This window comes from Peromyscus maniculatus, chromosome 4 (genome assembly GCF_049852395.1).
Source record: "Peromyscus maniculatus bairdii isolate BWxNUB_F1_BW_parent chromosome 4, HU_Pman_BW_mat_3.1, whole genome shotgun sequence".
NCBI lineage: Eukaryota > Metazoa > Chordata > Mammalia > Rodentia > Cricetidae > Peromyscus > Peromyscus maniculatus.
In genome coordinates this window covers 144,140,688-144,158,257 of record NC_134855.1, presented here as the reverse complement: position 1 = coordinate 144,158,257, position 17,570 = coordinate 144,140,688, and the positions used below count along the sequence as shown (strand labels likewise).

Genomic DNA, 17,570 nt, shown 5'->3' with positions numbered 1-17,570 from the left:
GACCCAGCATCTGCACAGTGCCCAGGCCCAGAGAGGCCATTGGCAAACAGCTGGTATACAACTATGTTTTCCTGACCACACTGTTAGGTTGGCCTAGGAACAGGACCCACATCCCACTTCTTTCTCAACCCAGGATGGAAGGGGCACTAAAAGCCGGTGGTATTCAGCTCTAGATTCAGCAGCACAAACCCTGGGAACCATGGGCCACCTGGGAAATATGGTCACAGCCATAACCGTGGTACGTGTCTCCCAGACAGACAGTTTGCATACAGCCCTCTCCCTGCAGCGGCTCTTCTCATTCAGTTTGGAATAATATGGATTCCAGCTTAACCCTGACCTTGAGTGGTTCTGAAACCCACATTAGTTATTTAAGCCTGCAGAGCCTCGTTTCTGCCACTCTATGAATCGAGGGTGATGAGACTCACTTCATTGGCTGCCCCTAAGTACTGGTACAGGTCATGCGTTTATCAGTCTAGGTGCCAGAGATACAGCAGTGACGGAAATGGACATTGTCTCTGCCCACAAGAGTGTGGACTCCAGTGTCAGGGGTGGACTATAAACCTTCTGGCCTGGGACTTAACTGGACACAGACACACACACACACACAAATATGGCAGACACCGTAGTGGTCCTGAGGAGAGGCAAGAGTCAAAGTCTAGAACACTCAGCTGGATCAAGAACAGAGAGGGAGAACAAGGAATAGGAGACCATGATAAATGAAGACCACATGAGAAAAGGAAGAAACAAAGTGCTAGAGAGGCCCACAGAAATCCACAAAGATACCCCCACAAAAGACTGCTGGCAATGGTCGAGAGACAGCCGGAACTGACCTACTCTGGTGATGGGATGGCCAAATACCCTAATAGTAGTGCCAGAAACCCCATCCAACGACTGAGGGATCTGGATGCAGAGATCCACAGCTAGGCCCCGGGTGGAGCTCTGGGAGTCCAGTTAGCAAGAAAGAGGAGGGTTTATATGAGCGAGAATTGTTGAAACCAAGGTTGGATAAATAGACATTTATTGAAATTGTTGAAACCAAGGGACAAATAGACAAACGAATGGAAACACATGAATATGAACCAAAGGCTGAGGGGCCCCCAACTGGATCAGGCCCTCTGAATAGGTGAGACAGTTGATTGGCTTAATCTGTTTGGGAGGCATCTAGGCAGTGGTACCGGGTCCTGTGCTCATTGCATGAGTTGGCTGTTTGAAACCTGGGGCTTATGCAGGGACACTTGGCTCAGTCTGGGAGGAGGGGACTGGACCTGCCTGGACTGAGTCTACCAGGTCTATCTCAGTCCTCGGGGGAGGCTTTGCCCTGGATGACGTGAGAATGGGGGGTGGGCTGGGGGGAAGGGGAGGGGGGCAGGAGGGGGGAGAACAAGGGAATCCGTGACTGATATGTAGAACTGAATGGTATTGTAAAATAAAATAAAAGGAAAAAATTAAAAAAAAAAAGAGTGGGGAAGGCAGTTGACTGAAGATTAGAGAAGGCACTTGGGAGGCGGTTGGCAGAGCTGGCACACAGGGAGGGGTCTGTAGGGGCTGGTGGACAGGAAGTGTCTTTTGAAGCCTAGCTCTTTGTGCGCGCTATGCTGGGGATGGAACCCCATGTGTGTTGCTGGCCATGTGCTCTAGCACTGAGCTACCCCTACCCCTCAAAGGCCAGCTTTTTGGCAGGTCAGAGTCCTTGCTCAGAAATGCTGGCCCAGAAAGGATTAACTGTAAAGATGAAGCAGAGCCAGGAAGGACAGAGAGAACCTGGAGAGAGATGGAGGCCAGCTTCGGTTTTCTGCCTCCCCATGGTTTCATGTAAGAATGCACGCTTATGCTCCATTCCCACCACCAGGTCCCAGCACTCGCTGTTCCCTCCCTCTGCCAGACGCAGCACGGCGCCCTTGTCTGGCTAGCCCCCCTTCTTCTGTCTGACATCTACACAAACTACACTTTCCGGGGACCCTTCTCCAGTCACTAGGACAGCCCATGTCCTTCTGCTTTCCCTTAAGTTATTTTTCACTCTGTGGCACAGCCACTGTTGAACTCAGATCTATTTAGAACCCATGTTCTTACAGGCAAGGCCACATCTGCTTTCCCACATCCATGCCCAGCACACAACGTGACGATTACGTATGGAAGACACACGACGACAGACCCTGCCAACAAACTGAAGGGCACGTGGCCTTAGATGAAATTCTGAGTGTCTCTTATCAAGAAGGTAGATGCGACAGACCTTCCCAGGGCTCCTGTGAGCCTTACAAAGGTCACTGTGGAGATCTCCATCTCTCAACAAATGTGGGATACCCTCACTCCGCAGAAAATACATGATTTGAATCTCAAGTGTCCCCTGCAGGCTTGTGTTTTGGGCCTTTGGTCCCCAGACAGTGGTGTGGTTGGGGGGTGGGAAGCCTTTAGGACATGGGTAGGGCCCAGTTGGCAGACCTATGTCACTAGGGACAGGGCTTGGAGTTTATACCAGGTCCCCTAGTTCCTGGCCCACTGAGAAGTTAGGCGTCTCTGCCGCTCTGAAGTCCATCATGCCTTGTCCACAACGATGGGTGGAGCCCTCTAAGACGGTGAGCCAAAGCAAACCGTCCATCCTTAAGTTGTCTCTCGGGCATTTTCTCATAGCAACGAGGCGAGTAACTGGAAGAGAAAATGACTGACACAGAAGGATCCCTCAGAGGCAACACATCCTGCTGACGCTAGGACAGTCCCCAGCAAACCGAGAGGGCTGGTGACCCTAACTCGGGGTGACAAGGGCACCGATTTGATACGCTTGTGAGCCAACACTTTAGGAAAAACAAACAAACTTTGATTTGCACCATTCACCAGTTCCTGAGGTGTAAATACTCCCTCCGTGGCTGCCCAAGCTATCCAGGGTTGAACAGTTACTTTGAAATTTTCTTAAAAACCTGACCACAGGCTCTCCCAAGCCAGTGAAAGCCGGCTCAGTGCCCATATTTAATATGGGACCTTGGGCACCTGGTTTCTACAGACATGCCACCCTCACAGCTACAGACAACCTGGTAGACATGAGAATCACTAGAAGTCATGGCTGGAGTGAAACTTGACATGCAGACCGTCTTGTCTAAGGAAGCAAGTTAGCTGGCCACCTCTGTCCCATCCCCTGTCTGCTGTGGGGTGTCCTGTATGTTGTGAATATATGTTGCTATGATTGATTGATAAATAAAACGCTGATCGGCCAGTAGCCAGGCAGGAAGTATAGGATAGGCGGGACAAACAGAGAAGAGAGGCTGGGAGGTGGAAGTTGGAGGAGAGGCAAGTCTGCTGTCCAGGGAGTAACATGTAAAGGCAGCAGGTAAAGCCACTGAACACGTGGCAATATATAGATTAACAGAAATGGGCTGAGTTAAGTGAAAGAGCTAGTCAATGGTAGGCCTGAGCTAATGGCCGAGCAGTTTAAATAATATAAGCGACTGTGTGTTTATTTTATAAGTGGGCTATGGGACTACCAGGGCTTGGTGGGACCCGGAGAGAAACTCTCTAGCTACACGTGTCCATCACTGGCATTGTTCATCAGCCATGATGCTGAAACAGGACCTCACTGTGTCCCTTGCCACATCTGTACATTGCCAGTGAGTAAGTGTTGTATGGAATGATTCTGCCTTTAAGGATAAGTGTGGCCACTGGGCATGGTGATGCACACCTTTAATCCCAGCACTCGGGAGGCAGAGGCAGGCAGATCTCTGAATTCAAGGCCAGCCTGGTCTACAGGGTGAGTTCCTGGAGAGCCAGGGCTATACAGAGAAACCCTGTCTCGAAAACAAAACAAAACAAAAGGATAAGTGTGGTCATGTTCTCCTTGCAAAGGGGTAATTTCAAAAAGGCTCTAACAATAAGCTACTTGCATAAGGCCACACAGCCAGGCAGCAGCTTAGTGAAGACTTAAAAAAAACAGATTTCCAGCTTAGCTTTCTCCCGTCCTGTTGGCTTTGGAAAGCTAGGTGACACAGAATGGGAAGAAACGAGGGGGACCTTTGGGATCCTGAGTCTAGATTCTGGGAAATGTTAAACCCCTACAGATGTTGGGGTTCCACTTGTTTGAACACCTGGTCCCTGTAAGAATGCAGTGTTAGAACCCAGCTGCAGCTCAGGCCACAGCACCTGGAGTAACCCTCTGGTCCCCTGTTGAAGCTCCTGACAGGCACCTTCCTGAGACAGTGTCTGTCGGTCCCTAGCTGACAGACTTCCTGATGTCAGTAACTCTCACCAGAGAAGTGAGTTACTCACATCGAAGAGGGTGCTGGTGGCCACAGTGCGGCTTCTCAGCCCCTTCCCTGCCTCCTGCCTGGGAATCAGAGTCTGGGTGTAGGCTTGTCGTGAAACCTCCCCCATCCTCAGAAAGGGACGAGAGGCTCCCATTTCTACCGTGTGCTCCTGGACTTCCTCTCTTCAGAGCTCAGAGTCTCTGACATGCTGTTGTCTGTCTGTCTGTCCGTAGCATTAATAACTTTTCTAATAAGCTCCTTTCTCCCCACTAATTTATCTCAGTGGTCCTCTTGACCACATCCTTCTATCCCAAACCTTTCAGTCCTTAACTAGCAGTGCCGTCTTAGGTTTGGGGGCTTAGCCAGCAGAGATGGGTTGTTTGAGACAGGCCTTGCTTCTGGACCCCCTGCTTCCTTCCCATCCCCCACTCCTTGATGTGCCAAGATGTGAACAAGCCACCTGGCAAGCTCCCACTTCCGCCGCCAAGCCAGTCCAGCTGCTGTGCCATCTCCACCACGACGGACCGTGCCCTCTCAAACTGTGAGTCCCCTCCCCGCCCTCCAAAAAACCCTGTCTCAGGGCTGGAGAGATGGCTCAGCGGTCAAGAGTACTGAGTGCTCTTCCAGAGGACCCTGGTTCAATTCCCAGCACCCACAGGGCAGCTCACAACTGTCTGTAGCTCCAGTTCCTGAAGACTCAACACCCATGGCAAAACACCAATGTACATAAAATAAAAATAAATAAATTAAAAAAAAAAAAAGAATTCCATTTCCACAGGCACTGGTCCCTATGGGATGCTGCTAAAGGTAGTCTTAACTAAATCTCTATCATTCTAAAAAAAAAAAAAACCTCTCCTCCATTAAGTGGCTTCTATCAGGTGTTCGGCTGTTTGGCCACGGTGACAGAAAAGTTACTAATACACCACCACCACCCTGACCTCTTTTTGCACCTTGGAGGTGTCTTCCCGTGTCTACACAGACACACCTTCTGTGTGTTGCAGAGGGAGCGCACACACTCATTGTGAAATATCCAAACAAATGAGCACTATGGACAGAACCTACGGTCTCCCCAGGGGAGACAGCGGCTAACAACACAGGTCTCTCCCAGCCATTTGCTACCCACAGCGTTTGCCCACGACAGGTGGAGCAAACGATTTGCAGTTCACCACCCGGCATTCAATAAATGCTTGCCGGATGGCTTTTGTGCACTTGGCATGCCTTTGATTCCTTGCCAAGTGAGTGTCTGTGGTCGACGTCAACCTCTGTAGGCTGTGTCCTATGGCTCATGCATTTCATTCAACAGTCCCTTGCTGAGCGTCTGGCCAGCTGTTTTCCCCTGACAGTCCCGAGGCCTTGCTTTCTGCCTCACCTGCAAGGCTGGCACCACAGTCCCTTCCATGGTTTCCAAATGCCACCATCCATCAAAGCCCCACAGTCTCTGGTTTCCTGGGATCACCAACAGGCAGCCCCGAGGAGAAGAGCTGGCAGTTTTGTGACAGCTCCCAGGAGCAGGGTCAGGTTGCAGCCGTAGATGCCAAGTCTCCTTAGCCCTCAGAGCTCTGCCACCCCCACATGCAGGGCTGCTGCCCCGGATGACACCCTACAGCTCACACAAGAAGCTGAGGATTAACTGGGTAACACTGGCTGGGTGCTGACAGCCCAGGGCCTGTGGTCTGGGTGGAAGCCCCTTGGCCAGGCCTGGGTCAGCTCGACACACCAAGGGCTGTAGACTAGAGATGACTGGGTACGCCGGGGAAGGGGGGCCGAGGGAGAGGCTCTGCATTCGGAGACAGCCCACTACTGTCAGCCCATGAGAACAGCTCACAGGCATCTCTCGCCCGTGGGCCGGACACTCAGCCCCTCCCCCGCCTGACTCACGGCCATTTCTCCGTGGTTCACGCAAAACCTAGAACCGCCATCACTGCCTCTCTCTCACTCTGCCCAGCCACTGCGTCATCAAAAAATCTGCCTGTCTTCCTGTCACAGCGCCACATCTCGCCACCTTGGTGGCCCAAGCCTCTGTCCCGTTCACACCATTACTACTGCATTAAACACAATAATGGGTCTCAACACTACCCTGGCCCCAGACAGCCTTGTCCTAAAGGCATCCCACGAAACCAAATCAAATCCTATCCCTCTTCAGCTTTGGGAGGCCAGCAAGCCAGCTCAGAGGATAAAGCTGCTTCCTGCCAAGACCGATGACCTGAGTCCAATCGCTGGGAGCCACGTGGTAGGAGAGAAGCGACTCCTACAGCTCCGTCCTCTGACCTCCACACAGGCACCTTGGTGTATGCACACCCACACAAAATAAATACGTAAAGTGGAATAAGAAAAACGTTTAGCCGGGTGGTGGAGGCGCACGCCTGTAATCCCAGCACTGGGAGGCAGAGGCAGGCAGATCTCTGTGAGTTCGAGGCCAGCCTGGTCTACAGAGCGAGATCCAGGACAGGCACCAAAACTACAGAGAGAAACCCTGTCTCGAAAAAAAAAAAAAAAAAAAAAGTTTATTTATTTATTCTTGTGATGCTGACAGTGCAACCCTAGCCACTGAACAACTCACTTTCAATGTCCCCATTTTTCTAAGACTAAAAGCCAATCTTTTTTTTTTTTTTTTTTTTTTTTGGTTTTTCGAGACAGGGTTTCTCTGTGTAGCTTTGCGCCTTTCCTGGGACTCACTTGGTAGCCCAGGCTGGCCTCGAACTCACAGAGATCTGCCTGGCTCTGCCTCCCGAGTGCTGGGATTAAAGGCGTGCGCCACCACCGCCCGGCTGACTAAAAGCCAAATTCTTACAATGGCCTACATAACCCTGCATACAATACCCTCTCCCCATTGCTTTCCTGACAGGAACATTACATGGACATCATGCCCTTCTATGTATGTCCCATCAAGGGGAGGCACTGTTCATCTGCCCTGCCCCTAGGGGAAGTTACACCTGGATGCTTGGTGAAGAAGGGTCGGTAAGGATTCCACCTTAACTGAAAATAAGCAGTAGGAACACAGGATTCCACCTTAACTGAAATAAACAGTAGGAACCCAGTGCCTTCCAAACAGCGTGTCCTGTAGCTGCATACACTTCGGACCTGACTGTGTCCCACACTCCACTCACGTGTCTCCCAAAGTGGCCAGCCAGCATGGGCTCAAGCTCCCTCAGACGCTAGGTGCTCATCATTGCTGACAGGGAGAGCCCAGGAGACTCTAGTGCCCTTGGATGGCTTTGCAAATGGTTCCCCATCCACACCTGGGGCCTCAGCCCTTGGCAAATGCCCCTTACATAGAAAATGGAAGTCACTCGAAAAACCAAAAAAAAAAAAGAAAGAAAGAAAGTGGAAGTCACACAGGAGGGAGGAATGTCAGACCTCACTGCCTTCCTACTCGGCGGCCCTGGCTAAGGGAGGGGTGGGAGGGAACAAGGACAGCCCCCTGGCCTATGGTAGGAAGCTCCCTGCCCCCTTCACCCCACACTCAGCAGGAGCCCTCAGAAAATGAGACTGGACATTCCTTACAAGGGCGTGACCGTGATGGAGAACCGGTCTAGGGAACAGCTGCTGGGGGCACAGAATTAGCCACCCCTGGAAACCAGCAGGCTGAGTGAATCCCCAAGGCCTGCCTTGGACGGGGCACATCTGCCAAGGCGGGGCCAATCGGATGCATGAGTCACGGAAGCAAGGCACAGAGAGGAAAGATTGTGTCCGATTTCTCATCTCTCTGAGGTGGCTCTCCCGCCCCGGAGGACCCAGATAATACCAAGAAGCTGCCCGGACAGCAACTTAGCCCACTGTCACGCTGATCCCTGGCTGTGAACTGTGACATGAGATTCTCGAGTTCTGCTGATTCTACATTCGAAATGGAGTCACACCTGGTTAGGTCCCTGTCTACACTGGTTGTAGAATTGAATGGTTGGAAAAAACAAAATTTAAGGTGCCATTTATAGTGACCTCCCCAAAAAAAGAAAGAAAAGAAATACAGGGTCAGCAAGAGGGCTCAGCAACTTTGGGAACTTTCTATGAATTCTGATAATCTATGTTCAATCCCGGAGACCCCCATAGTGGAAGGAGAGAATTGACTCCAAGCTGTACCTCCACGTGTACATGGTGGCATATATGTGCTCCCCATCCCAGTAAATTAAAACATGCAATGACATTTTTGTAAAATGAATGCATAGGTATAACATTTTCTAAAACATGTTGGCGCTGGAAAGCTCAAAGCATTGCTGAGTGAAATTGAATAGTGGGGATATATGCCGTGTCCATGGATTAAAAACATTACCAGAATGTCTATTTTCTCCAGCTGCTCTGTAGATCTAATACATTTGCAATCAAAACCCAGCTGCCTTTTGTTTTATGACAGGCTGATTTTATAATGAACGTGGAAATAGCAGTGACCTACAACAGCAGAACATTGGCTAGGAAGGGCAAAGTTGGCAGATTTACAGTAATTTTGAGGCTCACTATAGGTGTGTGCAGCAGCACACACCTGTGATCCCAGCATTTGGGAAGCTAATAGCCTGAGCTACATATTGGGTTCCCAGACAGCTGGGGCTACATGCTGAGACCCTGTCTTAAAAGAAAAAGAAAAAAATACTGATTACAAAGCTACCATAATAAAAGCAGGTTAGCATTGTTAGGAATATAGACAAATAACAACTGAGAGCACAGGGGAGCAAGATGCCTAAATCCTAAATGATGCGTGTAAGGCTCTTAGCACAGAGCCTGGTACACACTGACGCCTAGTAAGGGAGCCTGCCGTCACTCCTGTGGTCAAGGTGAACTTGACAAGTGTTTGACCTTGCAGGTGCATAGGGAACCCAACTGGAAGTTCTACTGTGAACATTTTGAAATCTGTAGGCGATTTTGGAGAGGTCTAGGAAATGCTTCAACTGGTAAAGTACTTGCTGTGTAAATACAAAATCTTGAGTTTGGATCTCCAGCATATAAAAAGCCAGTCGTGGAGGCACATGGCTGTAACCCTGGCTGGTCATGCCGCATCGTGAGCTCTGAGTTCGGATACAGACTGTCTCAAAAAGCAAGATGGATGGTGACAGAGGAAGATGCTCACCACTAACCTATGGCCCCCATAAGTGCACATTCACATGTACACACGTGGACACACACACACACACACATACACACACACACACACACACACACACACACACACACACACACGATTTTGAAGGAGCTGAGGATGGTTAAGCCTCGCTGATGTTTTGACTGGGTTTAGAATCCCTCAGGAGACTGAGGTTTGACTCTAGATATATGTCAGAGCATTTACAGAGGATTAGCTGAACAGGGGAGGTCCACCCTGAATGAAGGTGGACACAGTAAACCGCTCCTCCCTTAAATTGTTTCTATTAGAAACTGTGGTCACCAAAACAGGAAAGTAGGTAACACGGAGCTCCACACTTACATTTTCATGGGGTCCAGGAGCCAATGTCAGTGGTCCTGACTATTCTGTGTCATTGTCTATCATCTATTAAAATGTTTTTAATGACTTTTCATTCTTTAAAATAAAGTGTATTTCATTTATTATTTATTTTATGTGCATGCCACAGTGTGTGCATGGAGGTCAGAGGACAACTTGCAGGAGCCAGTTCTCTCCTCCCCCCAGGTGAGTTTAGAGGATCAAATTCAGGCCAGCGGGCTTGGGAGAAGTCAGCTTTACCCACTTTATCACACTGGCCCAGAATATCTCATTCTTGCCTGCTGTGATTAAGCCCCATCCCTACTTCTTGTTAACCAGAGGTCCTGGACTTTTCTGCTTCCTCATCTGCAAAATGGGGTAATGACAATACTTCCCACAAAGTCACAGGGCCACGTCAAGTGCCCAGGACAGTACCTGGCACGTGGTCAACACTGTAGAATTGCTATTATTACTGTCGTTTTATGGAAAACAATGAACCTTGGGCCCCACCTTTCCACTGCATACGTTGTTTGCTTGTTTGAGATAGGGCCTCATGTAGCCCAGGCTGGCCTCTAACTAGTTATATAGCCAAGGATAACCTTGAGCTCCTAATCCTCCTGCCTCTTCCTCTTGAGTCTGGCATTACAGACATGTACCACCTCACCTGGCTCTAATGCACATTTTGATTACTGAATTTATTTGTGCATGAGATTACTTTCAGGATCTGATGATTATCTGAGAAAACCTCTCCCAGAGAAAATACAGGTTGTCCCTCCCAGTGTAGGTGTTTATAGACCTCTGAGACCAAGGCAGTGGCCCCAGGTCAAGAGTTTCAGAAAGCTAGGATCACAGCCCAGTGGGGTGGCTTTCTGTAATCAGCACTTGGGAGGCTAAGGAATTCAGAGTGAGACTGCGTCTCCAAAGCAGAGACAGGGACGGGATGGAGAAGGGTGAGGAGGAGAAGGAAGAGGAGGAGGAGAAGGAGGAGGAGGAAGATGAAGATGAGAAGGAGGAGGAGGAAGATGAGGAGGAGGAGGAAGATGAGGAGAAGGAGGAAGAGGAAAAGGAGGAAGATGAGGAGGAGAAAGAGGAAAAGGAAAAGGGAAAGCCAGGGTCCCAAACGGTCCCTCAAAGACCAGAGTCTATGGGTGTCCTGGTGGGAGCAGTCAGGTAGTCCAGCAGTGAGCACTTCTTCAGGGCGGGGGTATGTGCACCGGCTTTAAATCAGCAGCTATTTTTAGCTTTGCTTTATATGGCCAGGGAGGGAATGAGGGCTATAGCAGCGGGAGGACGCCAAGAGGCTCCAGTCCAGGGGCCTTCCCCACCCCCACCCCTTCCCATGCCAGAGCTGAAGAACTTAACCCTCCATCAAAGCAGGGCTGCAGAGGTGGCCGCTGGGCGGAGGTGGGCAGGGCCTTCAAAGAAGGTGCTGGGCAAGTTGCTTCCGAACAGCGACTCTCAACCTTTTCGGCCATGGCCTGCAGTAACAAATACTTTTCCAACACAACACAAATAAACACTGATTTTTAAGACATACAGTGATACATATGTGTGTCTATACATTACACTTATGCACATACATGTGTACATACATAACATTAACTGAACTTTTTTTTTTTTTCAGGAAATAATGCTTCAGCTTGTTCTCTGTGAGAGACTCTAATAGTTTCTCTTCTGTACCTACCATTCTTTCAACCTGAGAAATGTAGGTTCTGGCCCACTAAATTCATCTGTCTACCAACAAACTGTCACCTCCAGCCTGGAGAGCTGATGTTTGCTTTGGCTTAGTCACAGTTCATTGCAAGGCAAGGCAGCTTCCCAGTATCCCCGACAAGATGCAAGCTCCAACTCTCTGTGGAGACTGAGGAGCAAGCTGTGGGCCGCCTGACATTCGTGGACTCTGTCCTTTCAACCAAGAGTGGTCCAGCTCACTCATGAACCGGCGACGGGCTTGGAGCGTCACTTACTCCAGAAGGTCCTCCTGAATTCTGAAGTCCCAGCCTCCAGCTCTGGTTCCTCGCCTGGCCCAGCCTAGCACTGGCCACTGTGGTCAGTGGCTCCTGTTACATTCCTGGCTCGATCATTCTGTCCTTTCTACACTTCCCAGTAAAATGTAGTGCTTGCTTTGCAAAATACAATCTATGCTTATTGAGTGAATTGATAATCTTAGCGGTAATGATGGAACTACCATTGACTGAATTCTGTCATTTTCCCATGTGACATAGATCAGGGGGCCGGCTCTCTGGCTCAGCGGGTAAAGGCACTTATTTGTCTTGAGCCTGTCAATGGGGTCTCCAGGTCACACACCATGGAGAGAGAAAACAACTCTCACAAGTTGTCCTCTGACCTCCACACATGCTCTGGTGGTCGCATATGCCTTGCCACCCCCCACCTGAATAAATGCAATAATAATAATAATAATAATACTATTTTTAAATCACATGAGAGATCAGGAGTGGATCCTTCATGGCTGAGAACACAAAGGCTCCGAAATGATCCATTGGGGCAGGGTCATAACCTGGGATTTGCCCTGCCCCCACCTGCTCCTAATCTTAGGATCTTATCTGTCCTCATTCCTCTTGGTGCCACGCAGCAGAGGGCAAGGGGCAGGTCCTTAGCAAACCCTCAGGGGACTGATGACAGGTTGATTAAAGACATTTTCCGAAGCAGCGGCCACATCTAAATTTGGAGGGTTACGCCTTATGTGTGGCTTGGGAGAGAGAACCCAAAAGGTTTCCCAAGTCCCTGGATGTGGGACCATCTCCCTGGGAAGGAGAAGGCTGGACAAAGCAGAGCAGCTGGCCTTTGGACCACCTGGCCTCAAGACTCCAGGACACACCTGGGCTCAAACCTAGGACCCACACACCCAGGTCACCTAGCTTATGTCTGCCATTTCAACCTGGACTCCTGCCTCATCTTCTCTGTTCTTCAGACGTGCTAAGCCTGCCTGGTCCCACCTCAGGGCCCTTGCATCTCCACTGTCTGCTTGAAAAGCTCTCCTCTCCAGTCCTCCCCCACCTGCATCTGAGACCACTTCATGCAACCACCCTCTTCCTTCTCTAGTGGTAACCTTGAGAAACTCTGTGTGTGTGTGTGTGTGTGTGTATACATCATATTCATACACATATACATACATACATATACATACATATACATACACATAGTGTTTCCTGGTTTACTTCTGTCTCCTTCACTAAACAGGGCCTTTGGAGGATCTGGTCTGCCCCCTGCTCCGGTCCCTAACACCAGGCATGGCACAATGGCAGGTGGTCAGTGCTGTCAGCTCCAGGAGTGAATAGGTTTCCTCCTTTTAGACACGTTGGCAGATCAGCCCACCATATCCTGTGTGCACCTCACCCCAGCAATGTGTATCCCTGTGATTCACATCCAGATCTCCACGCGCTTGGAAAGAGAGAAAAGATAGAGGGAGGGGTATTCGGCACATACCTGCCATGCACCTTTTTGCCCAAGAGATATAGGAAGGGGTATTTGGCACATACCTGTGAAATGTGCCCAGATGACTGATACTCTATACACATGCAAGGACTGTGCCCATTTGATAGCTCGGGAAACTGACACTTGCTCTCTGCCTAGCCTCCGGCGCCTAGTACCGTGCCCGACACAAACATCTGCTGAGCTGAACTGCACTGAGTTGGAGGCTGAGGGAATGACTCAAGGTCATCAGAATTTGTCCTCAGATCAATCCTGTTCCATCCAGTTCTACAGAGCTGTTCTGTGAAGCTGGGGGGACAGAGTTGAAGGCAGCTCACACCCAGGGATGGACCGATCCTGCACCTCAAGCTGCTCTCCAACTGCGCTCCTCGTGTCTCAGCTTGAGCAAACTCACCCAGGGCACTGCTGTTCCCTGGCCCTTGCTCCACGCTCAGAGTGCTCTTTTCCCGTAAAGGACTAAATCATAACTACGATGTCCTACAAGTGGCTTCTCATGCCAAGAATAAATATTTTCTAAAGGGCCATAGCTTTGAGTCACACAGCACAACAGCAAAGGGCCATGGAAATACCCCAGTCAGAAGAACCACAGGGCACGGTGGTGCATGTCTATAATCCCAGCACTCTGGGGGCTGAGGCAGGAGGATTACAAGTTCGAAGTCAGACTGAACTACAGAGCAAAATTCTGTCTCAACAGAAAGGATTGCAGGAGTCGATAACTGTTTCCTGAGAGCTGACAGGTGAATGCTTTATGTTTTGTGAGTCGATGGACAAAGGTGAAGATGTCATATGGGGGCCTTCATCTGCTTTTCATGTGTTACCGAATACTTTTCTTCAGATTGTTTCACATTATTGTTAACGCAAAACACTCTCATTTCAGAATATATACAAAACAGGCAGTGATCTCTACAGTTTTCTCATCCTTGATTCCTTCTCTTCCTCCCTTCCTCCCTCTTTCCCTCCCTCCCTCCCTCCCTTCCTTGCCAGGGTCTCACTATGTTGCCAGGCTGTTATAAAATGACCCTCCTGCCTCAGCCTTCCAGACTACAGCATGGTACCAGTAAAGCACACCTTCAGATCTCTAATGTGCTTCAAGTCTTCCTGGTGAGCATGTTACAGCCTTTTTTTGCTCACAGAAGGCCTGGAGAGCTCTCAACTTGACCTTCGCCTGAGGGTAGAATCTGGTGCTGTCTGTTCACCGCCCACATTCTGAGTACCTATGTCCTGAGTGCTCCATTCTGTGGAAAACATAACTAAGGTTCAGGTAAGTGGCATGTCCAAGTCACACCCGCGGGTGAAGTGAGGTATCTGTACCGCCATTTCCCAGTGCTCAGAAAACTGCTCTATATTTTCTCTAACTGTTATGCGCTCCGAGGCCCTTTAAGTCCCCTCTCTGATGGCACAGCCCCCAACTCCTGCTCTCATGATCACAGATCTCCCACCAAATTAGCTCAGGAATTGTGTCCTGAAAGCCTCCTCCTCACCACTCTGACCTGCGACCACTCTCTGACATGTTTGTGTATAATGCTTGCCTGCCTGCTTGCCTTCCTATCTTTGAAGCCAGAGTCTGTGTCCTAGTCCTCTTTGTATCTAATCATTTGTGTAACAACTGACAAATAGGAGGTCCCACCAAAACCCTCATTGAGTAAGGCTGGGGATGTAGAGTGCTTGTCTAGAATATGTGTTGGATGAAAGAATATATTGAGTAGATGGATGGACGGATGGATGGATGGATGGATGGATGGATGGATGGATGGATGGATGGATAGGTGAATGGGAGATGGACAGATGGGTAGATGAAGATGGGTGAATGAATGGTGGGTGATTAGATGTGTGGGTTGGTGGATGAATGGATGGAGAAATGAATGAATAAACACTGTCATGATACATCCTGTGAACATACTTTTCATAGCAAAGTTGAGGCCAGCCCCCAGTTCTGCTAAAACACAAGCTAAAATCTAGCTGTTTCCATACCTAGAAAGTAAACAGAAATGACTGCATCTTATCAAGTGTCCGATGAGTGTGTTTTTATATGACAGCCTTACACTAATTTTTGCCAGTCCCCTCAGTAACCCTTTTATTATCCCACCTTTACTGATAAGAAAATAGTTGTAGCTGGGTGTGGTGGTGCAAGGCTTTAATCCCAGCACTCAGGATGCAGAGGCAGGCGGATCTCTGTGAGTTCGAGGCCAGCCTGGGCTACAGAGTGAGTTCCAGGACAGCCAGAGCTGCTTCACAGAGAAACTCTTGTCTGGGGGATGGGGGGACGGGGGTCGGAGGGAGGATACAGAGAGGTGGAGTAGCTTACCCAAAGCCACACAGCAAATATTATCCTAGACCATCTATTTCTTTGCCAACTACCCTGTCCTTTTCCGCGGTCCCTTCTGGACCCCCCTCAAGCTTTGCGGGCTGAACTGGACTCACCTCCATCTGCGTACGTCTCGGTGCCGTAGCCGTCCTGTAGGCCATTGTTCCAAGTGCCCTCGTACTTGGCACCGCTGCTTGTGCTCTGCCGGATTCCGTAGCGCCCCTTGAAGCCATGCGTCCACTCCCCCTTGTAGAGCCAGCGCCCCTTGGTCTCTATGCCAAGCCCATGCCGTTTGCCCTGGCTCCAGTATCCCTCAAAGGTATTGCCACTGGGCCAGGTGTAGACGCCCGCCACTTCAAAGCCAAAATTCCAGGAGCCCGAGTATTCACCCTGGCCCTTGGGGCCGGTGCACAGTCCGTGCCCATGTGCCTTCCCCCCCTCCCAGCCCCCACAGTACGCTCCACCATCATCAAAGTCAAAGCGGCCCCCGCTCATCTCATCCTCACTCCTGACAATGGCCCGGTCCGCCAGCTTGGGCCGTTGGGGTACCGATGCTCTCCAGGCACCTTCAGGCTGAGCCTCTAGACTCACCACCCGGCTCCAGGAGGGGGGCAAAAGCAAGATGCCGGCAGAGGCTGAAAGAGACCAAAGGCCAAGTCAGCAGTGGGGGCGCTGGTCAGTGCCATGGCTGGGAGGCCCCCTCAGTCATCCCAGCAAGGCTGCGACTTGCAAAGGAAGTGGACAGAAGAGACTCCAAGTTCCCACAGAGCGTCCCAGGTCCAGCTTCCATGGAATCCGGTGTGCCCTCTTTAAAAAGAGCTGTGAAAGGAGTAGAGAGGTCCTGTCTTTTCAAAGAGGGGCAATTTGCGCGTTAGCAGCCTCGCCAGGGCTGAATTCCCGCTGCCCACCCTGAAGCAGCCGCTGGCCCCCTTCTCATCCACCCCAGTGGGCGTGCGGCTCAGATCTCCCGACTGCCCCGCCCCTTCTCCAGCCCTGCCTTCCTCCCAGGATAGAAAGGTCAGTGTTGCCCTAACAAGGCCATTGGATCTCAGAAGCTGCTCCCAAAATAACCCCCTGGCTGGCCCAGCCTCCTTCAGAGCCGGAGGGAGGGGGGCTTCCAATCCACTGGGCCTGCAGACCCAGGCAGTGGCCCGAGGGCTGAACAGGAAATCTGAGAACCAAGTGTGGACAGCCCCGCCACTTGGTGGCTTGGCTTCTTGTGGGTCTGAGCTGTCTCCCATCTGGAAGTCCCCAGGGTCCACAGGCGGGGAGAAGAGCATGAGACCAGCAGACTACCCTACCCCGGATCACTTCATATCTGCCAGCTAGCAAAGGGTGACAGACCTGGTCCCTACCACTTCTAGCATGCCATGACAGGACCTGGGGCTTCAGGGCCACTGCCAACCCCACTGAAGAATCCAGTGACCTACAGAGAAAGGAATTGGGGAACGGTTGCATACTTGCCTTTGAAAGCAGAGTGGACTCAGAGAGGAGAGGGTCTAGCCACAGTCTGAAACATGAGCAAGCCAGAGTCCTGTGCTCATGTCCCCACCCGACACCACACCCAGCCCAGGTACCTAGGGAGAACCCTGATAGAAGGAATCAGTTCAGGAGGCTGGGGAGGTGGCTCAGTGGGTAAAGTTCCTGCCACGCACACATGAGGACTTGAGTTGGATACCCAGAGCCCATTAGAAAGAAAAAAGAAAAAGGCCAGGTGTGGTGGCATAAGTTTATAATTCCAGAACTGGGGAGATGGAGGCTGGAGGGTCCCTGGGGCTCACTAGCTGGACAATATAGCCTAATTGGTTAACTCCAGGCTAATGAGAGACACTGTTTAAAAAAATGGGGGGGGGGAGTTTAAGGAATAACACCCCAAGTTGACCTTTAGCCTCTACACACACACACACACACACACACACACACACACACACGCACGCACGCACGCACGCACGCACGTGCAGGAAGGAGGGAGTGTGTATATATCAGTCCATCCCTTTTCCATCTCTCTGGAACACGCACACTTCCATGAGCAGGGAGGAGAATGTCGTCCCCTCTGTTCACCTGACACCACAGGCTGTGAGCTGTGGTGGAATAAGATTCACTTGGAAATACTCACGATCGTTATTTTTGCAATATTCCCCTCCCCAAGTTTGCTTTTGCTCCAGTGTCCCAAGAGCCCGTG

General features: G+C 50.5%; 1 protein-coding gene across 1 annotated transcript in view; it reads right to left on the bottom strand.

The window, feature by feature from the left end:
- Jph2 (junctophilin 2) overlaps positions 1-16,371 on the bottom strand; it is a 61,432-nt gene extending 45,061 nt beyond the window's left edge. The window contains exon 1 of the mRNA XM_006971034.4: positions 15,505-16,371. Within this exon, the coding sequence (XP_006971096.3) occupies positions 15,505-15,883 (379 nt within the window). The 5' untranslated portion in view covers positions 15,884-16,371. The remainder of the gene's footprint in view (positions 1-15,504) is intronic.
- Positions 16,372-17,570: the final 1,199 nt, after the last annotated feature.